The sequence below is a fragment of the Parasteatoda tepidariorum genome, chromosome 10 (assembly GCF_043381705.1).
Source record: "Parasteatoda tepidariorum isolate YZ-2023 chromosome 10, CAS_Ptep_4.0, whole genome shotgun sequence".
NCBI classification, from domain to species: domain Eukaryota; kingdom Metazoa; phylum Arthropoda; class Arachnida; order Araneae; family Theridiidae; genus Parasteatoda; species Parasteatoda tepidariorum.
In genome coordinates, this window is record NC_092213.1 from 71996803 (window position 1) to 72020720 (window position 23918).

Sequence of the window (23918 nt, forward strand, 5' to 3'; positions counted from 1 at the left end):
GTATTTTAATAATTTTGTATAACCACTATAATTAATATTTCTGAATAAACAAGAGTAGTCACGAACTTGCTACTAGGTTGAAGTTAAATTCTCTGGTTATTATTAATTGACATCCTGTTCTTCGAATTGGATAACTACCTGAACTTAAGCTTTATGAGACATTCGGCCCTTTTCCTGTTCATCTATAGCAGGGGTTTCCAACTGGCGGCCCGGGGGCTGCATCCAGCCCGCGAAGCTTTTTTTTGTGGCCCGCGAACTAAAATATATTAGTTATCATTTTTTTTACGGACAATTTTCATAAAAAATCTGTATGGGTTTAAAATACTTTTCTCGTTAATAGAAACCTAATTTCTTCGTTTCTATGAAATTTAACATACCAACAGTGCAAAAAAAATTTATTTCTCGGTGGTTTTTGCATCCAAGAAAATATTTATTCAAACACAAAAATAATCGTGTATGTTGCTCTTTTTTATTTAATTTTTTTGTATTTCGTGAATATAATTCAGCGTGTGTGTATCAGAAATTTTCTCGAAGAAATTCTCCTATTTAACTTCTTGAAACCACTCATTTTGGACGAAAATATTCACACTTCTTTGTAAATTTTAAATTTAACTATCTATTCTCTGGTGGTTGCAGCAGACAAACCTCAATTTTCTCATTAAACATTTTGTGTGGTATTATGCAAGTTTTAATACCAACCTTTTTAAAGTTTTATATCTTAACAATTAGATATCTGTTGCGCATTAATTGTTTAATACATAGGTGCACATTAAAGTTATTGTAGCCAGAATTTTTATTATTTATTTAATATTTTTTTAAATATTATTTGTAACAGTTAAGTATTTTTAAAAATCTACTTCTTATTTTAATTTTTAATTCAATACTTTTGCTTTGTACAGCTTAAAAATCTGACAGTAATATTAAATGTTTCTTCAAACATAAAAAAAGTCCTACATTAAATTTTGATAAAGTTGCGGCCCGCCATTTGATGTAAGTTGGAAACCCCTGATCTATAGCTTCATCTTGGTGGAGTTACAATGAGGTTATGAATTGCAAATGAAGAGAATCACTGAATCCGGTAAAAGCAATTCTTATGTCCTAAGCGTTCTTTTATAAGAAAAAGGCGGTAAAATTAATGTTTCAATATTAAGATTTATTTCGTAAAACAAAACCAGATAGTTCTATTCACTACTGCTTATTAACTACAATAATATTTCATTATATTTTAAACTTAGTTTATTTGCAATTTTAAATGAGAAGTGATAGTTATCAGAAATATGTTGTATGACATATTTTAAATATGTGTCTTTCATCACAAGACCACTTTTCGTTGCTAGGCATTAGTGTGTTAATGATGCTAAAATATTTTATCTATTTAATATCGTATTTTCTCCCTCCCTGAGGCTTTACTTTAGTAGATTAAGTATAACACGTTTTTAGTAGATCAGCCCAAGAACGATCTAATGAACGTTTTCTAGGCAAGGGTCTAAAATACCCCCTTCCCTCTGTCCAAATTTCAGAATTCTACCTCAAACAGTTCTGGTTTTATGAGAGAGTTATATAGACTAACTCTTCATTTTATTATTGCAGATGACTTTCCCGTGCACAGACAGGAGTTTAAAGTTATCGCTGTTTTATAAGCATATAAGCTAAAACCTGCAACTATGTTTTTATTTGACTAATAATCTATTATTTATTTAATATTTTTGGTTAAATTCATGAAATTATTTAAGTAAAGTACCAGTGAAAAAGGAAATAGAATTTAAATAAATATATATATTTTCCAATAGGGTGGAGCAGTGGGTTTGTCGTCGGCCTTCTGAGCCCAAGTCTGGGGGTTCGATTCTCGGCGCAGACACCGGATTTTCGGGATACACAAAATCCTCAGCGGCCATGTCATACAATTATGCGGTATGAAAAGATCCCTGGAGTGCCTTATTGGCTCTTGTCATTTCCGGCAAAAGTAAATTCCTAGTGCACATTAGCATTCAAAATAGAGTCTCGGTGCTGCCATCTAGTGTGGCAGAAACTAAACGTCCAAATTAGCATGGCCAACGGTATCTCACCCATTGTGGTGGTTCTGAAAGAGTGGATACCACTTCTGGAGAACGCACTAGGTCTGCTCATCGTGACTGATTGTGCAGCTCATTGGAAGAAAAAAAAACTATCCAATAACATTATATTGTTCTAATAAATTGCGAAAAGAATATGCTTTCACAAATTGTTGCATCAGTATTTATCATCAAATTTTTCAACTCAAAATAAAATAACCAAATCCCAGAATAAAGATATATTTTTCTCTGATAACCATTCTTATAGTTTATAATAGTTCTTTTCCGAAAGCTATAATTCACCTTATTATATTCAACTGCAACTCAAGCATACAACAAAAACTACTAAACTAAAAACCGCTGCAGACCAGCGAATTCAGCTGCCTTACATAAAAATAAATTTTAAGACTGTTTTTGATTACAAAATTTTTTTATTTGGTTGACGTTTTAACAGTTGCTACTTATGAGCTTTATTTTTAAAGTCAGGATTCCGCTAAAAAAAAGTTCTGTCATTTAGGGGTACTGTAACAAAAAAAAAAGCCACGACAAATTTTGTAAAGACTCTTCTACCCGTTATCGTGTAAAACTATCTTCTAGAAAATGAATCGTGAATTTATTCGTAATGTAATTTTACTGGTGTCGATCTACTAAATAGCATCGGAAGTTATTTGCGGCTTGAAATGTGGCAACTGATTTGGGACGGAGCGAGTATTAAAAATCATCCTTATTTAGTTGCTTAATTAAATGAAACAGTTTATGAGAACAAAGGAGGAAATATACAATGAGGTCTATACTCCGTTGCAAGTTAAGGAAAAAACCATAGCGGCATAGGATTTAAGAAATCATCAGCGACTACATATAGTTCCGTTTTACTTCGTTGTCTGTTGGCATCTCTGGAGTATTAAAGTAGTCATTAAATCGAAAGCTTATAAGACACGCCATTTTGTAGTTAATTCGTCGCGTTGAGCCTTCTAAAAAGTTGGCAAAATTTACATAAAATCTGCATATTTAACTTAGTAGTTCTTTATCGCTTTTTAAATTTTTTTGTCTAATTCGGGGCAGTTGGCATCTCCGGAGTAGTAAATAAACGAAGTAGTCAGTAAAATCGAAAGCTTATTAGACACGCCATTTTGTAATTATTTCGTCGCGTTGAGCCTTCTAAAAAGTGTGCAAAATTAACATATCAACTGCATATTTAACTTGCATATTTAACTTCTCAGAAGACATCTCCAAAGAAGTAAATTAGTGTATATTGTAGTTCATGAACGACTTACTCAAATTGTAGTGGTTAAGAGTTGCATTATCATTTTCTCGGCCTTGATAAAGCATCCAGAAATAGCCTCTTTCAGGATCATTAATCGTTTTATCAATTTGATACACATACATCATACCTGAAATCTTTTTGTATATAAAACTGCAAAGAAATTGATACAAAAATTAATATTCAGCAGAAATACCTTACACTAATTTATGCATGTTTGTTAAAAGCATAGATATCGACCAAGATGAAAAAAATAATTATGGTAAACGAAACACATTAATAAACATGAAATGGTTTTAAGTGGTGACGAAAATGGATAAATAAAAAAAAAAATTATGCGTCTCTTCACTACCACTGGGAAAAATCTTCTGATAGTTCGATTTAATATATTTTTAGAAACCGGGTCTTTTTTTTTCTTTTTTGATGTCTTCTGTGATTTTTCATGATTTCCTCCATTATAAACAGTTAAAAAAGTTCCACAAACAGTTAAAAAACGTATATTTTTGCAGCTGTATATTAGCATTGCGGATGGATTACACATGTATTAAAGTGTTACTAAATAGTGGTAGTGATGAGTAATTTATATCTCCAAACTAAATATAAAAATGATATGTTCTTACGACCAGTACTTATAGTCTTTACCGAAAATTGGCAGCCTTGGTTAGTAAATTCCACCCTGCAATCTCGCCAGCAAGTATTTAATCCAAATATATGAACGTACGGTCAAATACAAAAACAACAACAAAAAAAATGTACGGCCCGAAGGCCATACATTGCCGGCCACTACTTTAATTAAAAGTAATTTAAAATAATTACTAATAATATTTTTTACAATCTCTTTTTCATAATTAAATTGTAGAAAAGGAGGCCTTGTAGAATAAAAATTTCGAAATCAATAATAGCCCATGGAAGAAAAACGTATACCCTTCAACTGCAACGGTTTCCCTAAGAACTGTGAAAAGTTATTTGGCAATAATTTATGATTTCTATAAATAAATTCTATTAATAAATTCAGACAAAAATATATACATTTAACATCAGTAATATATTTTGGGGGACAAAAATAAAATATCACTAGAAAAAATTCTACGTAATAATGGTTAAAAAGTAACAATGCTATTATTTTCTACCACCGGAAAGAATTAGATGTGGGACTTGAAAAAAATCAACGATTAAAAACATAAAGAGTACTGATTATATAGAGATTGAACGGCTCACGGGGCAGAAATAATTGAACCAGAATTTTAAGCTCGAAAAGAACAATAGGTTTAATAAATTTGTTTACGTAGTTAGAATGTAGTGGTGGACAAAATCATTCAAAAATAAATTTATCAAATCCATAATTAAGTATTAGATCATAAATTATCCCACATGCAGCAGACAAGAACGTCACAATGATACAGCTGGTGTTACGGCTGGATTTGAACCGGCTACCTCCAAAATTTAGAAACCTAATTTTAACATATTTTATCAGTGATGGTAATGTTTTATGCTTTATATCACTGGGAAACAACCTTAAAATCTTATTAAATTTACTTTAATTGACTAAATAATTCTCGGGCACATAATAATCGAAATTTTACTTCATAGATATTTAAAAGTAAGGCGTTTTAATTAAAATAAAACATAAATATTTAGAATTATGAGAGTAAAAAACAGATAACGAAATTGTAAGAAGTTTCAAGCATTAATTAATTTTACTTTTGTAGTTCAGGATTTTAATAATTTTTTTATTTTATTTTATTCACTTTTTTTTACCTTCAAAACTTTTGTCCGCTTTTTTTTCGAAGATACGGGACTGATTTAAAAGTTCCTAAAGAACAGAATAAATATATTGTTTTCATTCACATCAGGATATGTTCTTGCAGATAATTTTCAAATTCCTCAGTTGGCATTTTTTGCGTTTTCTGTGACAACAAAAAAAATCAAGTTTTCCCTTTTTGTGTTTTATGAGAATTTTTGTAAGTTGCAATCACACAAGCTGATATTTGACTACAATTGTTAAATTTGTTTAATCAGATAAGATGGAGAAAAAAAAATAGAAAAAAATTATGAAACTAAATTATAATTGTAAATGAACAGTTCCTTTTGAGAAAAAGATATATTTTCATAAAGATTATAACATGAGACAAATTTCGACGGAAAAAAAACCCTTCTATTGATGTCTTCAAAATTACAACGACAACTGTTGCCAAAAGCAGCAGGCAATACATCATTTAGATTGCTTACAGTAACCTGATTGGTTGAGTCTATCATCGTTGGTGTTATTGATTAATTATTATTTTAGGTTTACAATATTTGGCTTAAAATATGCCTTATTCCCTGTGCTGCTATTTTATATTACTTTCAAAAAATATATTACATAAAAAAGGAGTTACAAAAAAGAAACCCGGAATGCTAGTTACATGCGAAAAATTATGTTTTTGTAGTAAGAAGTTTATGATACTCCGTGACGTCACAGTCTGAAATTGAAAACGTGGAGCAGCAAGAGTTTCTTCAAAGGAGTGACTCTTCTGTTTTCTCAGAGCATTTGGCCAGTAAAAAAAGGTGATTAATTAATGCCCGTATAGTTTAGAGATAATAAACATTTTTAAAACATTAAAATGGACTAAGTTTTTATCCCTTCGCCCCTCGAAGAGGTAAACAGAATAGGGACAGAACTTAAAATACTTACGTGTATTTTGGATCTTCTGTTTCAGCTAGTTTCATCACTTCATAAGCCGTGTAGTTCTCTGGAACTCTGAGGGAAATAGTATGGATCACATCTTTTTCGTCTCCCACGTAAAGTGAAAACCGAACACGCATTTTTGGACCTGTGTAGTCGTTTGCTTTAGAAGCTTGGTTATCTGGAAGATTTTAAATTGGTTAAAATAGAAACATTAATATGACACTGGAATTTTTCATTTCCATTTACGAAATTTATTGAAAGAAAACAATTTAGCGATACAAGGTTAAGAGGTATAGTAGTTGGACAAAAATATGCTAACATTTCTGTACTAACTCTATGTATATAATCCTTCTTTTAACAGCAACTCTTTTGAAAGATTTTACCTAACAAAACTGTAGTCACAAATTCAAAGATGCTTTTACAATATGAATCGACATAAAATAAGAGAGGAGGCATTTTTAATGCTTGAATACCAGCAATTTCAAAATAAATCAATGACATTGGGAATTCAATAAATATTGCTTTTTAATTATAGTGGTAATTACGGGTGGTTACCCAGAGATGCCAACTGGTTCGGACGCGCCATAGTAATGTAAAAAACGGTAAACAATTACAAACTAAAATTTGCAAATATTGTACTAATTTTGCTTACTTTTTAAGCGGTGTGTCATGAACAGAGATGCCAACTTGCTCCGGACAGCAGATATATATTTTAAAGTGGTAGTTTATCAATTGTAATTCTTGGTTTAATAAATTAAATTTAGTAGATTTTTATTTACCACTATTTCTAAATAATTCGCAGGCTTATATAATCCATCATTTTTAGTACTTATGTCATGCTATAGTTTAAGGGGGTTCGGTACCTCCTATGTTGACTATGTTAAAATGGCATATTTCGATGTACNGACACATGAATATTTCATTTCCTTTTACGAAATTTATTAAAAGAAAACAATTTAGCAATACAAGGTTAAGAGGTATAGTAGTTGGACAAAAATATGTTAACATTTCTGTATTAACTCTATGCATATAATCCTTCTTTTAACAGCAACTCTTTTGAAAGATTTTACCTAACAAAACTGTAGTCACAAATTCAAAGATGCTTTTACAATATGAATCGACATAAAATAAGAGAGGAAATTGATAGGTATTTTTAATGCTTGAATACCAGCAATTTCAAAATCAATCAATGACATTGGAAATTTATTAAATTATTGCTTTTTAATTATAGTGGTAATTACGGGTGGATACCCAGAGCAGGGCTGAAAGCCCATATATATCGAGACGGAAAAGAGTCAAAACTGGTAACAAATAAATTTCATTTTTTAGTTTTTTTCCGGGAATAATAAAAATCCATAACTACCAATTATTTTTAACGGATGCAATTTTTATATTGAATTGCTTCTTTACCGTGATAAATTTCCTTACAGTGAATTGTTGAGAATAGATTAACTCCTCCCGAATATTATCTAATATTGAAATAGTTCTTCTACCAGTATTTTCTCTTTTCCGTCCCGCTTTCAGGCCTTACCCAGAGATGCCAACTGCTTCGGACGCGCCATAATAATGTAAAAAAACGGTAAACAATTACAAACTAAAATTTGCTAATATTGTACTAATTTTGCTTACTATTTAAGCGGTGTGTCATGACTGAACTGCTGCTAAGTGGCGAATCGTATAAGCTTTCGGCTTATGTAGAAATAGTGGTAGATAAAAACCTAAAAAATTAAATTTATTAGACCAAGAATCATACGTTAATAAACTACCACTCGAAAATATTTATTTGCCTTCCGGAGCAAGTTGACAAGTCTGGTTACCTATAGTGGTATTAAATTAAAGGAAAATAAGCTTTTAACTTCCTACAATTGTTTTGATTAATTGTAAAGTTTGCATGAATAAAAAGAACACCATTTCTGAAAGTTTCATTCGAGATCTTTCGAATAGTACCAAGGGTTTTGCTAAGTAAGCTCTTCCAAGATATTTGCTGGAAAAAAGAAATAATGTTTACATTGAGTTAGTGTAGAAGTGTTTCCGAAATTTTGTCCAACCCCTCTACCTCAGCAGAAAGTTGTCTTCTCACAAAAAAACTTTAAAATGTTATCGAGCCATCCACGAACGACAAACCGTATTTAATTTATATTAGATGTCAATAGCTGGTTAAACTCAACTTATGATTGGGAAAAATCATACTGGTTTTGATGTTTTTGTCTTTTCACGTTATCTATTAATCAGTTTTGATTCACTTAAATATAAATTGGCGTCAAGGTTTTTAAAAAAGCAGATTAAGTGTTTTTATAGAGGAATAACTTTAAACTTTGAATAGAAGTCTATTCAAAGTTTAAAGAGAATCTTTTTCAACTGCACAGACCTTAATCTACTGCCTAAACAAGTTCGGGCACTCTTCAGTTTTTATCTGAAATTAATAAGCAAAATAAATTTTTTAATGGATTATTGAAAAAAAGTGCTTATGTCATCTACACGTTGAATGATTATTATATCAAAGAATAAATAAATCTTTATTTAATGATTTATTAAACCTTTATTTTGATTGCTTTTTTTATGCAATCGAAAACTAATAAGCCTTTCTAAATTTGTGTACTTTTCTACTTTAATCACATAAACTTAGGATAATATATCTGAATCAAATTAAATATATTTTTCTTTTAGTGTAACGTTTATTTATACATCGTTTTTAAGGAAGAACTGAACCTCTAGGCAGGGGTGAAAGCGAGACGGAAAAGAGAAAAGGCTGGTAGTAAAAACATTTCAGTTATAGTTAGTTTTCGGGAGGAGTTTACTTATTCTTTTTTTAAACTATTCTACAAAATCTATTTTATCTTGGAAAAAAACCAGATTAATATATAGATAGGATATGTTAAAATCTTAAAGAAATCTTGATAGTTACAGATAGGAGAGGGTATATCTTTTGATTGTGCCGATCTCGAATTCAGGCAATCCGGCTTACATCCTGAAATGCTAATGCCGGCTTTTGAAGGAGGCTTCTCCTCAAGTCATGGTGCTTCACGATCCTGATATTTCATTCAAAGGTGATGCTCTACTGATGTCCTCTTCTCCCTTGTGATGCCGGTTATGTTGAATTCATGCTGATTATCCTGAACTTTACAAGGTGAGTGATACTGATTTTGATCTCGTCAGATTCTGGAGTAGGAAGCGATAATACTGTCAACTAGCCATTTTGATGTCTGGATTTTGAGCCCGCCATTTTGTTTTTTCAAGTCATGCCGTATCATAAAACAGCTCGTGGTGGAAAGGTCTCACTCTCTGGTCGTAATTCACCGTCGCATTGCAAAGAATCCACGTCATTAGAAGAAATCATTGCTACCTGTGGGATATCAAAAAAATACTTTCCACCAGTTGAACACGAACATATTGACGATCTCGTAGAGTTTTACACTCAGTTTGATACAGAGGAGCTGATTGGTTTAGATAAATTACTTAGCAAACTGCTCATTCAAATAAGATCAAGTTACTCTGGAGACTATGAATACTCCTACTTCCTAAAACTGACAAATGCAGCTTATCACGTCAGGTGGAAGAGGAAAAACTTTCAAGCGGAAGAAAACAAGGAGATGAATNTGTATATATATGTCAAATTATGTTTATATTTATATATATCAACTTAGATTCGATGAATCAGATATTCAAATGTTATATTTACTCAAGCAAAGTGCTTGTTTTTCTATTAGCTACCACATCGACTGCTAAATTCAAAATGTTATTACTATAAATTTTCTGTAAATTTCTAGATGTATGGGATAGGGGCCGCTAAGAGGCCCAGGTGCCCAATTTTTGTAAATAAAAGTAAAAAAAGATAGTTACAGATATTTTATTTTTCTCGAAAAAAAAATGCTATTATAAAATGTCTTTCGTACCAGTTTTTCCTCTTTTCCGTCCTGCTATATAAGGGCTTTCCGTCATGCCTCTAGGGTGCTAATTTGGCACAAGCGTTATCTTTAAATTACACACAATTTTAATTGTTTAAATTTTTATATCTTAATGTTTAGTGACCACTATATTTAGTGGTTGTTAGATATTTTATGCATGCACCGTCCAGCCTGTGTAGGGGTCAGTGAATTGGTCTAGGATCAGGATAGTTCTGGTTTCGAATCCGTGGCAAGGCATGGTTGTTCTTTTATTCCTTATACTATCTGTCCTTACTGTGGGGAACAACGTTGGCCCGACTAATATGGTGCCCCCTGAAAGAGAAACCAACAAATCTGCTATTCAGATACCTGTATGACGAAAGATTACTCTCCAGGTGGGAAGTGAAAAAAATATTCTATGCATGGTTGCTAGCTTTTTACACTGCTTGAAAAAATTTCTTCTAGTAAGCAAAATTGATATTTTCATGAATAATTCTTTCTTTAATAGATTTAAAGTTATTTTCAGCACTACTTCATGAAAATGGTTCAAAAGTTTATACTACTTTTATACCTGCCACTTCTTTCAACCAAATATTCAACTTTGAAACTTATTTAAAAAAAATGCAAAGTTCAGACCAATAGTTGCACATTTCACCTCCGACGCCTCATCATAACCTTCAACATAAATAATCGTCAACACAAATCTATTCAAAACATCAAATACAATAGCTATTCTTTTTTTTTAATAACGGTAGGCACTGAACTTTCGTTCTTCGCCTTAGAAGATGCCGGAAGTACTGCTCATTTATCGTTACCCAGTGGGCACCTGTGAACCAAAGATAAGGAGGCGAGCAACATTACCCAAGCCATATAGCCACATTCACACATCAGAAGACAACACAGAGAGAGAAACATCCATGCCCAGAGCGGGATTCGAACCCGCAGCCATTGGCTTCGCAGTCAGACACGCTAACCACTCTGCCACCTGGCCGGCACAATAGCTGTTCTAAAACCTGACCAAGCGTTTCCTCACTTTGACCATCAAACTGCATACAGCTACACATAGTTTTGAGCAAGCTGCTCCTTATAATTTCCATTAGTTTTATTTTTACAAGCAAGTTGCTTGAACTTTGAAATCAGTCAATACACAGTCTGCTGAACACAAAATGTTTTTACTATATCAACTGATAAAATCATGATGGGTGGGATAGTGACCCATGTGCCCAGTTAGGTTAAATAAAGAAGACCTGCCAATTCTTCCGGAAGATTTAATTTTACAATTAATCTATTAGCCACATTTATACGTTCAAATTAGTGTTGTAATAATAAATTTGATTTACAATGATTAAAACTACCGTTATGTTTAATTCAAGCATACTTATTGGGAATTACAAGACTTCAACCAATGATCTTAATATTGGGCTGAACGTAAATGAAAATTCTACTTACAATTGGATATTATAGGCATGCGCCGACCTTCCTGTGTTAGAAACGTTCTGGGTTCAAATCCCGGGAAAGGCAGGGATGTTCTTCCATTCTCAGTACTATCTATATAAATGAAAAGTCTACTTACAGTTCAAATTTTATTTTGAGCAACCTTATGAAAGCTTCTTGGAAGAACGTAAAAATTGGCAGGTAAAGTTTTGTTTTGTAAGCCTTTAATGGTTTCTTTCACCATTGAAAAAACATGGAGTGCAAAGGGTTACGTTTTTGAGTCTAAATAAATTAAACGTTTTGGTTGATATATGATTAATTTTCAATGCAGAAGACACTTTTTCGTTAATCTAATAGTGGCTGATTAGATTGGGAAAAAAGAGATCATGAATTAAAGATATTACCATATCCATTTCTTCTAGGATTCAAAGTGCAGTTAACCTTTGAGATATCACTTATACTTTTTGCATTGAGAACAGGAAGAGTTAGGGAACTCGAGACAACATCGTGAGGAGAAGACAATTGCTCTAATAGATACTGAACAGTTGCATTGAGCTTCCAGTCTTTTTCATACTCTTGACCACTCGATATTAAAGCCTAAAATGTTTATTACAAGCAGTGTTAGCAATCTAGGTAAATGAAGAACTTGGTGAAATATAATGATATGCGTTTCAAAGAGTGTTTTGATGAAATGTATGTATGTTTATTGTATATTTTTGAAAGAAGACAACTATTCTAACATTAAACTATTCCAATTTATTCTAACACTAAATTACTCCTCAACACTAAATAATTAGTTCTTTAAAGTTATTGTCAAGTCTTTTTCAACAGAAATTGCCAGAGCTTTTTTAATGTAAAAAACGCGTTAAAAAATTAAAGCTGTTTAACCTTATCATAGCTACTGAAATATTAAAATAAAATCAGTTAAAAGGAAATAAACGGAGTTTTTTTTTTTAAATTGAGACAGAATTTTTATTCTTTTCAATTTTAATGTTATTTTTTACCTGTTTGTCATGTCTGAAATCATTTCTTGTGAATTTTTAAGTACCTGAAAACATATCCGCGATTTTATTAGTACAATTGAAGAACCTATGTTAAAATAAGAGTTTAACCCGTTTTTTATGCATTTCAATATTGAAAAATCGATTTAAAAAAATACTATACAGAGATGTTACAAATAAGATATTTTTATTTTATTTCTATAGATATTTTTTGAAAACTTCTAAATCAAATTATGATAAGTTTTCCCAGACGATACATTTTTCTGTTTTTAATACCATTCAAAACTGTTTTCTTAATTTCGTAAATTTGTTAACAATTTTGAACAGTTTTTACATATTAAAAAGTCGAAATTCTAAAATAAAATTTAATTTAGTAAAGTCTTGTCAAAAATGACGAAATATTTCCCTGTTCTTCTAATTTTAACGCTCTTGAAACTTTTAGCCTTCTTCCATTGCCTATATAGGTACAAAACACCGACGAACCGACTGAAGAATGTAACTCAAATTAACTGCCACGTGTCTCTCTTTTTTCTCCTACAAAATCGTAGAATGAGAGGGACTTCTGATATGTGAAGGGAGATACGGAATATGATAGCGGGCTTGCCCTATTTGTATTACAGCTCTATGCGTTAAATATTGAAATAAGGAGTGTTATATCTTTTATATAATACAATAATATATTGCTTATTTCGAGAAAAGTTTATGAAAGTAAACAGTGGTAATGCAATTGCTTCATTAATAATATTTATATGGAATGGAAAAAAAATCCACGCCTATAATAATGTATAGATGATATAACTATCTAGGATTAACTTTGAATCCATATGTTACAAAATTGTTTTGAAAATAAAATGATAGTTGAAGGAAAAAATATTCCTTTCAATTAAATATAAATATAATACAACTTTTTTTATATAAACGTTATTTATCCTACATCATGATGAAATAAAGAAAAAAGCGTTATAACCCTCCAACTGTTACATAATTTGCAGATATGCCAACTTGCTCCTGTCAGCGAATAAATATTTTCGAGTGCTAGTTTTTTAATGTGTGATTCTTGGTTTAAAAAATTTCATTTATTAGGTTTTCTTCACCACTACTTTTAAATAATTCGAAGACTTATTTAATTCGCCTCTATATCGCAATTGCAGAGACGTCAACTGCACAAGAACCACAATAATTAAGTAAATTTTGTATAAATTTTCTGCAATACCATAAAAGAGAATAAATTTTATAGTCATGTTATGCTCTGTCAGCCAGCTGTTTTTCGCGGCCTATGTGAAAGGTCAGTATAGATGGCAGACGCATCCTAAATGTAATTTCAGTGTCAGCCACCGGTGGCTGTCGCGGCCTAAATGGAAAGTCCAGTATCAGCCACCAATGGCTGAGACCGCGCACAACGTGTAAAAAAGCAAATTTTGAAGCACAACAACAGAAGTTTTCGAAAGAAACATAGTTTAAACGTAAGTTTTCGAAAAACAAACTTATGTTTAAAGTAGTCAGCTATTTTTTTAAAACTTAACTAGGAGGTGAAGCAGATTATAACCCTTTAAGGCACATTGTAGCCAGTCTGGAAACACTAATGCAACAATTGTTAAAAGCAGCTAGAAATGTAAAACTACCTGTTTTTAAGCACTTAGCAATCAATATTCTATAAAAAAAATTATATCACGTTACTTAAATTACTCTCCAAAGTAGGACTTGCTGTTATCCCACCTGGCTAAAACTTTCCTTCGAGATTTGCTGTTCCGGAAAGGGTTAAAAATAAATTTACAATTATTTTAACTGTCCCCTTTTATTACTGGCATTGAAAAGTTGATTTTCCACAAATCTTTGACTATCAGAGTTTAATTCCGTTTATTATTGCAGTTTATCGCTGTAATTGCAGTCTATCCCTGTTTTGCAATGAGGACTTTAACTTTCTAAAACATTGTTATGACATAATCAATGCAAAAATTTTTACCTGGGTTATTAATGAAGTTGTATGTAAATTTCCAAAACTTCCATCAGAAAGTTGAGTCTCCTTGAAAAGTTGAATGACGTTTTCATAATTAGTTTTTAAACTGCTATATTCAACTTTATTCAGCAATTTCGTTTGGTTCTCATAACACGAAACTGCCATTACAGCAAATGCTTGATAATCTGTGGAATAAAATTTAGTTTTTATTATTTGATGTACTCATAACAATATAGTTAAAACGTAACACAGCTCAGAGTAGCTAATTTATTTAGAATAGAAAGTAATAGCAAACTTATTTTCAAATAGAATGTATCGTTCTTTTTATTTAAAAAAATCGTCTAAAAATGAGGTTCTGTTCCATTTCAGAGGGCAATAAGAAAATAACCCAACTAAAATCAAAACCAGTGTTTCTTATTTAATTGCTGTTATAAGTACTACACGTAATATCTCCTATTATTAAATTGCACCATTCATTTGCGCTTCGGCGATTTATTATTTATTCCCACTCAGATGAATTAGTTAGAGGCCCTGGCGGGGCTGATGCTAAGATAACCACCACAGATGAGTATGAGTCCTATTATTAAAAATGATGAATAGAAATAGTTTACAAGTTGCTATTAAAACAAACATTAGACTGTTACTTTTCCATATAAAAACCTTGTTTCTTTTAATTTTTAGTTTATTAATTTATTGTTACAAATAAAGAATTTTTCAAACAATCTTAAATTATAAAAGTCTTAAATTAACAGACTAAATTTTACTATAAATTACAATGGGGAATTACTTTTTCTTTCTGTTGCATGAAAGTTTTGTACGAATCTTATATATTTTCGCTTTGCTGATTTCCAAACTCATTTTGGCTTCCCTCTGTAAGCTATAGTTTTAATGCAGTTTTACATTATATTCCCAACCAAGATTTTTTTTAGAATTCACCCAAGAGACCAAGTGTTCCCACTTCTCTGCTACGTAAGGAGTGGTCGGAAGAAGGCGATAATGCATTTCAGTTCATGTTGGAAGAAATCACTGTCATATTTTTTATGTAAAAAAATATAACATGTAGTATATATAATTGGACATAAATGTAAAAAAAATTAACACGTATGTCCAGTTACCTCTAACAAAAGGATAGTCAGCATCGGTGTTTAATATTTTGTTAAGAGCTGCAATTGCTTTAAGCGGCCAGGGTTCTTTAGCATTGCAGAGAGTTAAATATGCTATTGGATGCGTGAAGTTAGTTGTAGACTGCACTTGCTCTTTTAAACGCTTTATCAGGTTCTGTCCATAGAACTGACGAGGATTGTGACACGTCACCAATAAACTGTTTATAAACATGCTTAGTTGTTCTGCTGAGAGAGGATTCCTGAAAAATTGAATTATTAGTATTTTAATGTGGCGTATGCATTGTTCGTAAATAAATAAAAAAAAATAAGAAAACAGTTTGACAACTTTACTCTTAATTCAAGAAAATTTAAAAACAGTGTTAGATTTATCAATGCTGGAAATGTAAAAACAATGAATTTTTATATCTCGAGTATTGAATGTTTTGCAGAATCTTAGAAAATTTATTACCCGTGAAAATAAGGTCTATTTAAACGTTAAAAATAAAATTATTATAAAATATAAATTTAATTATGAAATATTACATCTGAATGATGTGACACTTTGGCCATGTTCACTAATTTTTATTTCGCTCAAATCTTGATTCGAAATACATGACATGTTTTCGTTTCACGAAGGCTCTTGCGGTTCATTTTATTTTTAAGCACCGTATTTAGTTCCTTTGAATTAACTTAGAAGATTATATTATAGCATAAATAAAAGAATCATATCTGGATAAAAGGTTCAGGTTAAAATTAGTAAGACATCATTACATAAAAAAATTTTCATTTCAGAGTCTTAATGAATTTCAGAATTTTTTATTAATTTTATGAGATTAATTGACGAATTGTTTTTTAAAAAAAGGGCAAATAAAAATAGCAGAGTGTATTTTTTGTTCATCCAAAATAATTTGTTTATAAAATATTGCAAAATATATGCATTTTTAGTTTTCAAATCATTTTAAATAGATGAAATTTCCCTGACGTTTCCTATTTATTACGATCTCTGATACTATCAAAAGAAAAAAAATCAAGACTATTTTTAGAACTTCCTTTAATAGAAGTTGAATTGAATATCAAAATGAAATTACCTCTATAGTTTCTATGACTCACTTACGTAAAGGTTATAAATTTGAAAAGTTCTTGAACTTGCTTGGTCTGAAGAGAAAGCCATGAAATATCAGGCTGTAGTGGGACGCCGAATGTCGATCCTTTAACAACTATGATTATTTTTGTGTCATATACCCTGAGAAACATTAAGGATTGTTTGATAAAGAACAGCCGCGATAGCTAAGTGATTAAGGTACTAAACAGCCACTTTGAAGATTAATGCGAGATCCCTTGTGGCGGTTTGAAGCCCGCTGAGTTTCAAATCGATAGGTGTCAGCTTATTTTGGAAGTAATTATGACCTTTGTGCAGTGTTGATAACATTGCCACATTGATGACGTTGGTCATGAAATTGTAGTGCCTAAACCAACCTTGCCTAAAAACAGGCGGTAGCATGAATGTATACTTTTTAATGTTAGGAAATAAAATATGCAGTTGAGCAAAATAATTTTTTTTTAAAGTATATTGTTATCAATTTGAAAATGGTATCATTGTTTACAGTTTAAAAAATATATTTGACTATTACTTAAGCAGAGAAATGGAAGTCTTAAGCTCTGTTTGTTTTGCCATTAATTCTTCTTCATAAAGTGTTCCGTCAAATTTGGCTCCTCCTGATAAGAAGAGAGAAAATAGAACTCGTGGAGTATTTTCATGCCATCCCCAAGAAGAAGAACGCTTGCTTTTTATCCATGTTATTTCGCTCGAACGTGCCTCTGTGACACCTTTTATGCTTAATATGCCTGTTTCTGTAAGATAAAACAAATTAAATACTAGGCATAGATATACAAACATTGGTATCGTAAGTAAATGAATGGAAATATAATCAAATATCATAATAAAAACTATTGTTTAGATTGTAATGTATATAAAACGCTTGAGATAGTGACAATATTTAACTTTTTTATTTTACTGTGAAATTCACACACTACTTACACGCTCAAGAACAAATTGAAAGCTTTCACACTCCGTAAATTTAAGAAGGCTCTTGTGACTTCTTAAAATTTGAAGTATATGTCTATGCATTAACATATCCTTAAGCTAAGGCTACATATAACACTCGACATCTTTGTTCCATCCATCTTCAATTTACGATGCAATAAAATGAAAACAGTAAGGTTAGCGGACGACAAGATAGCTTTATAAGCATATTCAACTTTTACAGAATTTCCACCGTATCAGAATTCTTTTCTAGTGGTAGCAAAGATTATATTTAATTATATTTGAAAGAAATTTTTGCACCACTATTAATGTTTAAATTGACCTATCAAAGGTCAGATCAAATGTCTCTGTGCTTAAATCTGATTAAAAATTCATAACAACTCATTGTGCTTTTGAAAATTTTTGTTCAGGTTCTCTACCACAATTAATTTGAAGGGTACAACAATCAAGGAAGTCAACATGCTCCACTTTGAAACTTATATTTTCTAGTGGTAGCGAAATTTAACCCGTTTTGTCCCGACTTTACATATTGAAATGATACAAGAAGTGGTTTTATGGAAAAAGTGGTATAATATATTATCGAAATTAATTGGTTTTTTTGCTGTTAGGGCATTCAAAAAGTCTTTGACAGACCAAAAAGTACTTGCTCCTTTTAATTCTAGTTAATAGTCAGAGATCTTTCATAAATTATGATATCTGAGAAATCTTTTAATTCACCCAGATAAATGAAAATTATGAAAAAAGTTTCCCATCACAATGAATGTTTTTTGAAAAAAGGAACTGTCCTAAATATAGGACGCTGGGCGTTAACCGGTTAAGTTAGTTATTGGTTTAGTGCTTTTCATTTCCAGGAATTTTTCCGCCACTACATATCGAAGAATCTAATGGAATGCAATTTTATGGTAGTTATCTAGTGGTGACACTTTTAAATAGTGGGCGTAAATATCCAACACGTTTTACTATTTAATTCTCTACCAATTCTTGTCCAGAGGTTAGAGGTATAAAAATTTTAAATTTAAAATGAAAACTAATAAAATTTGAAATTGAGTATTAACATCAAGTTTGAACTTTTTGGAGGACAGTGTAAAACCTGAACACACACAAAAAATTATTGTTTTTAGAAGATATATGGTGCTCAAAAGTTAAGAACTACTTACCGCATCCAACTTCATCAGCCCCATTTTCACAATCTTTAACTCCATCACATACTTCATTGATAGGGATGCAAGAATGATTAGAACAGTGAAAACTGCTGTTACGTAAGCATTCAATATCTCCTGCAAAATGAACGGAACAGAATGTTCTTTAACTAAATTTACGTGAAGGGACAGAATGTTGAATTACACAGGTTAAAATTTCACTTGTTAGATAACGTATTTCAATAAATTTTTCCTGGTCGTGTGTGACAAATTCGACAGATTTTGAAACTCTCATCTGAATATTGATGTGAAATTCTTGATTTTAAAGCTTTAATAAATTATTTTTTTTGACACTCATATCAAAAGGCATATATTAAGAACAGATACAATGGCATTCGAATATAATGCAAACATAATAACTATTAAACAATCATTAAACGCACACAAGATCATGTGTAAGAATTATCGGAGTCGAAAGGAATGAAACATTTGTCATAGAATCATAGACAAAAATGAATCAAATTACTGTCAATGAATTATAAATGTGTCAAATCATTATTTCCTGAAGGAAGTAATTTAGTGTTGCTGTAATAAGAGATCACATACATAAATCATTACTGTTTTAAGCTCGTGTAATATTATTAGTAATAATGAATATAACTTATTATATTTCTAAAAAAAATATTTTTTAAAGATTATACTACGGCAAAAGGCATGAAATTTCAGTTCCAAAGATATTAGCATGCATAAACGTTTTGGTTGTCACGTTTTGCGTTCATGAGAAATGTGAAATTTTCGTTCATAATACGTTTTTAAAACGTTAGGAAGAACTAACTTTAAGGTGTGTGAAAGCATAGCAAAAATCTAGTTGAAAGTTAATAGACTAATTAAGTTAGATTTAAGTTAATAGCTAACTAGCAGAATTTAGAAAGGTAAAAATGGAGAAATATTTTTATTCATTAATAATTTCAAAAATCAATATAAGGTTGTCTAAAGGTTTCAATGTTTCAAACTATCAATAATTTAATTTATTAATTACTAAGCAGTTTTTGTTCTACATAGAAGAAAAACTCACTTAAAAACACTTTACTTTCATGTTTCACATCAATGAGTCACGACAATTTGAGCGAACATGGATTAGTTTCAAACAGATTTAAAAAAAAAAAAAAAAAAGATGAAACTTAATCGGTTGTATTAAATACTTGATCGTAAATGAAAATTTGAAGTCTTTATAGATCATTCTAAAAGAATTTTGAATATTTATGTCGTTTTGACACAACAGTGTTTTTTAATTCCTTAAAGCGTTCAGGCAGTTTCAAATTGTTATCTTTATTTTATATTTTTTTAATATAAATGAGGTGCAAAAAACTACAACTTACTAATAGTGAAATACAGTTTGAAGCTCGAGTACGAAGCTTGAAAATAAACACGAACGTCAGTTACAGCAGTAATAAAATTTCTATAACTGTGACCCTGACAGAAAGTATATTTATCTTCAGAATCTATGATAATGATTTCTAGCTTGTTGTTTGCGCAATCCTAAAAAAGAAAAATAGTTATAAAATATTTAGCATGGACATTAATTTAAAAAAAAAAACACATATCCTTAAAAGTAAATATTTAAAAATCATGTTTAAGAGGAATGTTTATTATCTCACCAAAATATACCCTTCAACAACTAAGGATTATCGGTAATTTCTGAAAATATGCTCTCCTATATTCAGAAAAGGTTATGTATAACTCTATTATGTGCGTGAGTGTGACTCCAGAACCGTTTGCGATAGTCTTAAAATTTGAGGTCCCGCATTGGCCTGAGTGCAAAAACGCGGTTACCAGTAGAACACCGAAGTCAAGCATCAATGGTTGCGGTCATTAAGTGGGTGGGTGACCACTTTGATCAGCCTGCATAGGGACGGAAAATACAGCGTTACGATTAAACTGTTCCACCGTAACTGTTCTGCTAAACTAACTCTCAACTTGTCTGGCTAATGAAGCAGTTAAACCATCCCCTCGGCAAAAGATCAAAATTGTGATGTCATGACTTTGGTTTTTCAGCCGTCGCCAATAGACGATTAAGCAGATTTAAAGGGACGACAATAAATTAAAATAGTACCTACCTACCTTCAAATCTGAACAGTAGGTAAAAGATGCAATTTTAGCTCTCAATATTGAAAAATCGTTCAAAAATTTTAATTTGATAGTCCAAGAGAAGCATTTTAAGCATAAAATTTCTCATTGAAGTATCCATTGTTTTTATTTCAACGCATGTGATATTATTTTTTCATATGTGTGCATACATGCAGGCTTTTCTGCTCAAATACATAGGTACAGCTTGTAATTTTGAACCCAATGAAGAAGACAAGGGAACTCCTGGATCAAGTATTGGGAGAAATTTGCCTTTAAGGAGCACTTTTTTGATGGTATTAATCAACCGATGGTACTATTTAACCGAATCAGAAGCTTGGAGACTTGTTTGCCGGTTAAAGAAGAATCAAACACGAGTCGAAGTAGCAGAAGCCATTTGAGTTTTACAAAGTGTGATTTTCAGGATCTGGAAGTGTTTTTTAGGGCCTGAAAATGCAGTTCAAAAATCAGGACAAGGGCTTAAATGTGCAACAACATCCGTTTTTTAAATCTAACGGCTCGAAGGCACCATAATATAAATGTCACTGTTCTTCAGTCTCGCAGTGTCGTTAAGACACGGTTTCCAGTAGAACACCGAAGTCAAGCATCACTGGCTGCGGTCAGTGAGCGGGTGGGTGGCCACTTGGATCAGTCTACGAAGGGATAGAGGGCGTGAGTTATTGGTCCTCGATAGACTGTTCTACCGTAAAGTGCTCGACTTCGTGCGCAGGTCGTCGGGCTACCGAAGCGGGGGTGCCATCCCCTCTGCAGAGGATCAAAATTGTGATGGCATGTCTTCGGATCATCCTCAGGGATGTTTCCCAGATCTTCGCCAATAGCCCATTGTGAAGCTCTATTGCGACGTAAATAAAACTACAACTACACTCTTCCTCAACAACACTTTCGTTCGGCTACTGGCACCACAGTTTCGACACACCAACTGTCCGAAACCGCTTTCACGCTGTAGTTCTGTATTCTCATCCACCAATAGTGTGTGTCCTGTTAACATTAAAGCGCGGTCGCAGGGAGTAGGCAGAGAAAATGCTAACCTGCTTATGTTTTTTTTTACTATACATATTAATTACAACAATCTACTGACCCAGTTATAAGTGTACGCCAATTATAAATTAAAATATCTAAAATGTCTTCAAGGATAGAGGCTTTACTCTTAAATTTATTTGATTGTATAATACTTTACCGAATAGTAAAGACTAAGCTGTAAGATATTCAATCGTAGAAATTTATTTGGTGGTACATGTATATCTATGCATTCACGCTTATTGGAAAACACTTCTCCAGATATTCTTTTCTCTTCTATGCAAGAATTAAGAGAAGCTATAAAATAAAAGAAGAAACTGTAAGTTGTATAATTATTTGTAGCATTAATCTTATGTTCATTATTTAGCGTTCATCTTATATACAGAATATGCATATTTGTCACAAAATCTAAGCACAAATTAAGAATTTTAATGTGATTTATTCTTCGCAGTAAATCTTTAACGTAAATATTGTAAAGTAAATATTTTTTTAAGAAATCACTAAGTGTGGGTTACATATATTTTACTTTTATAAAATCACATCTTTTTCTTCTTAAAAAATATTATGAAGGCCCTTGATGATGAATTTAAAAGCATTTTAAGTTGTCAACTCGATTTTCAATGAAATACTATATATTGAATTAAAATGTGTTAAATATATTTTTAATAAAATTCTATATATTGATTTTAATTATTGAATGAATTTTTATTTCTACACATTGAATAAAAATATGTCTTATATATTTTTATTCATTTAACTATCTTGCAAATATGTACATTCATTTACTATACACTACTTTGTTTTCCATACATTTTTATTTTTAAGCTATTCACTGAATGTAGGTTGTGTATACTTAATTTACTTTATTAAAAGTTTTCCAACTCTGACTGTACAAAAAAAATTATTAGCAAGGAAATGTTTAAAAACATCCTGAGAAGTTAATTTGAGTTTCAGTGAAATGCAATTCTTGCATATATTGAATTAAAACATTTTTATACATTTAATAACAAGACCTTTTAAATATCAACTTCTTTTTCATTTAGTGATTCATCATCTATCATAGCCAATAATTCAAAAATAGTTTTTAAAAATTATATGTTGTAGAAATTTTACGTTAAAATGACAAAACACGACTGTCTAAAGCAGGGGTGTCAAACTCGCTGCCCGAGATGAACATTTCTGCGGCCCAGTCAATATATCCGAAGCAAAGTAAAAATAAAATAGAAATGTGAATTAGAAACGAAACCAGCATATAAAATTTTAATATACTTTACTTATAAACTATATGGATCATTTTAAATTGTACGCGCAAAATTGTGAAATTCTAACTGGCTGAAAAGGAGTCCGTTTCACACTAAGCTATCAAATAGGTAGTACATATTCAGGTTTATCCTACTATAGCGAGGTACGTTGGTTAACTTGCTCCATGGTTCTCAAACAATTCTGGGATTTGAAAGAAGAAATATGTAAGTTTTTACAAACTAAAAATCAAGATACAAGCTTGTTCTCCGATCAAATATGGTTGCAAGATTTATCTTTTATGGCTGATATAACCAAACACTTATCCGATTTAAATTTGTCGTTACAAGGCAAGGATCAGATCATTACGAACATGTTTGACATAATTAAAGCATTCAAATGTGAACTATTTCTTTGGGAAAGACAACTGAAAAATGAAGATTTAAAGCACTTCCCAACGTGCAAGAAGAACAAATCTAGTTTAGATGATACTGCATCGTATCAAAAATACGCAGAAAAAAACTTCAAATCTTAGAACAGAATTTGAAACAAGGTTTAAAGATTTTAATTCTTTGGAAGACAAATTTTTTCTTCGATTTTCTCAATATATATAGACTCAGTACCCAGTTACATGTAAATGGAAGTGATTGAGATTCAATGCCACTCAAATTTGAAGGTGAAAGTCATTGAAGTGGGTGTGCCTGAATTTTACGAATATTTACCGGCAAGGTTTGAAAATACTCGAAAATTCGCATATGAAATTATTTCCATGTTTGGAAGTACTTATCAGTGAGAGCAATTATTTCCTGCTATGAATGGAAACAAATCTCCTGTCCGAAACCGTATTAATTGCGCTCACGTTGGGTCAATTTTAAAAGTAGTCTCGGCCAATAAAATTTCTCCCGAAATAGAAAAGATAGTAGCAGAGAAGAGATGTCAAGTATCAGGACGTAAACAATAATTTAACTTTATATA

General features: G+C 31.3%; 1 protein-coding gene across 4 annotated transcripts in view; it reads right to left on the minus strand.

Moving 5' to 3' along the window:
• Positions 1-23918, minus strand: part of LOC107455829 (uncharacterized protein CG3556) — a 37833-nt gene that overhangs the window by 7480 nt on the left and 6435 nt on the right. Inside the window, exons 2-11 of one of the 4 annotated variants that reach the window (XM_043051524.2) lie at positions 21865-22001; positions 19922-20081; positions 18561-18680; positions 16991-17210; positions 15372-15619; positions 14263-14441; positions 11703-11895; positions 11314-11412; positions 5987-6158; positions 3326-3465 (exon numbers count right to left, since the gene is read on the minus strand). In XM_043051524.2, coding sequence (XP_042907458.1) covers positions 3326-3465; positions 5987-6158; positions 11314-11412; positions 11703-11895; positions 14263-14441; positions 15372-15619; positions 16991-17210; positions 18561-18680; positions 19922-20081; positions 21865-22001 — 1668 coding nt within the window. The remainder of the gene's footprint in view (positions 1-3325; positions 3466-5986; positions 6159-11313; positions 11413-11702; positions 11896-14262; positions 14442-15371; positions 15620-16990; positions 17211-18560; positions 18681-19921; positions 20082-21864; positions 22002-23918) is intronic. The other 3 variants (XM_043051526.2, XM_043051529.2, XM_043051531.2) reach the window with 3 other exon arrangements.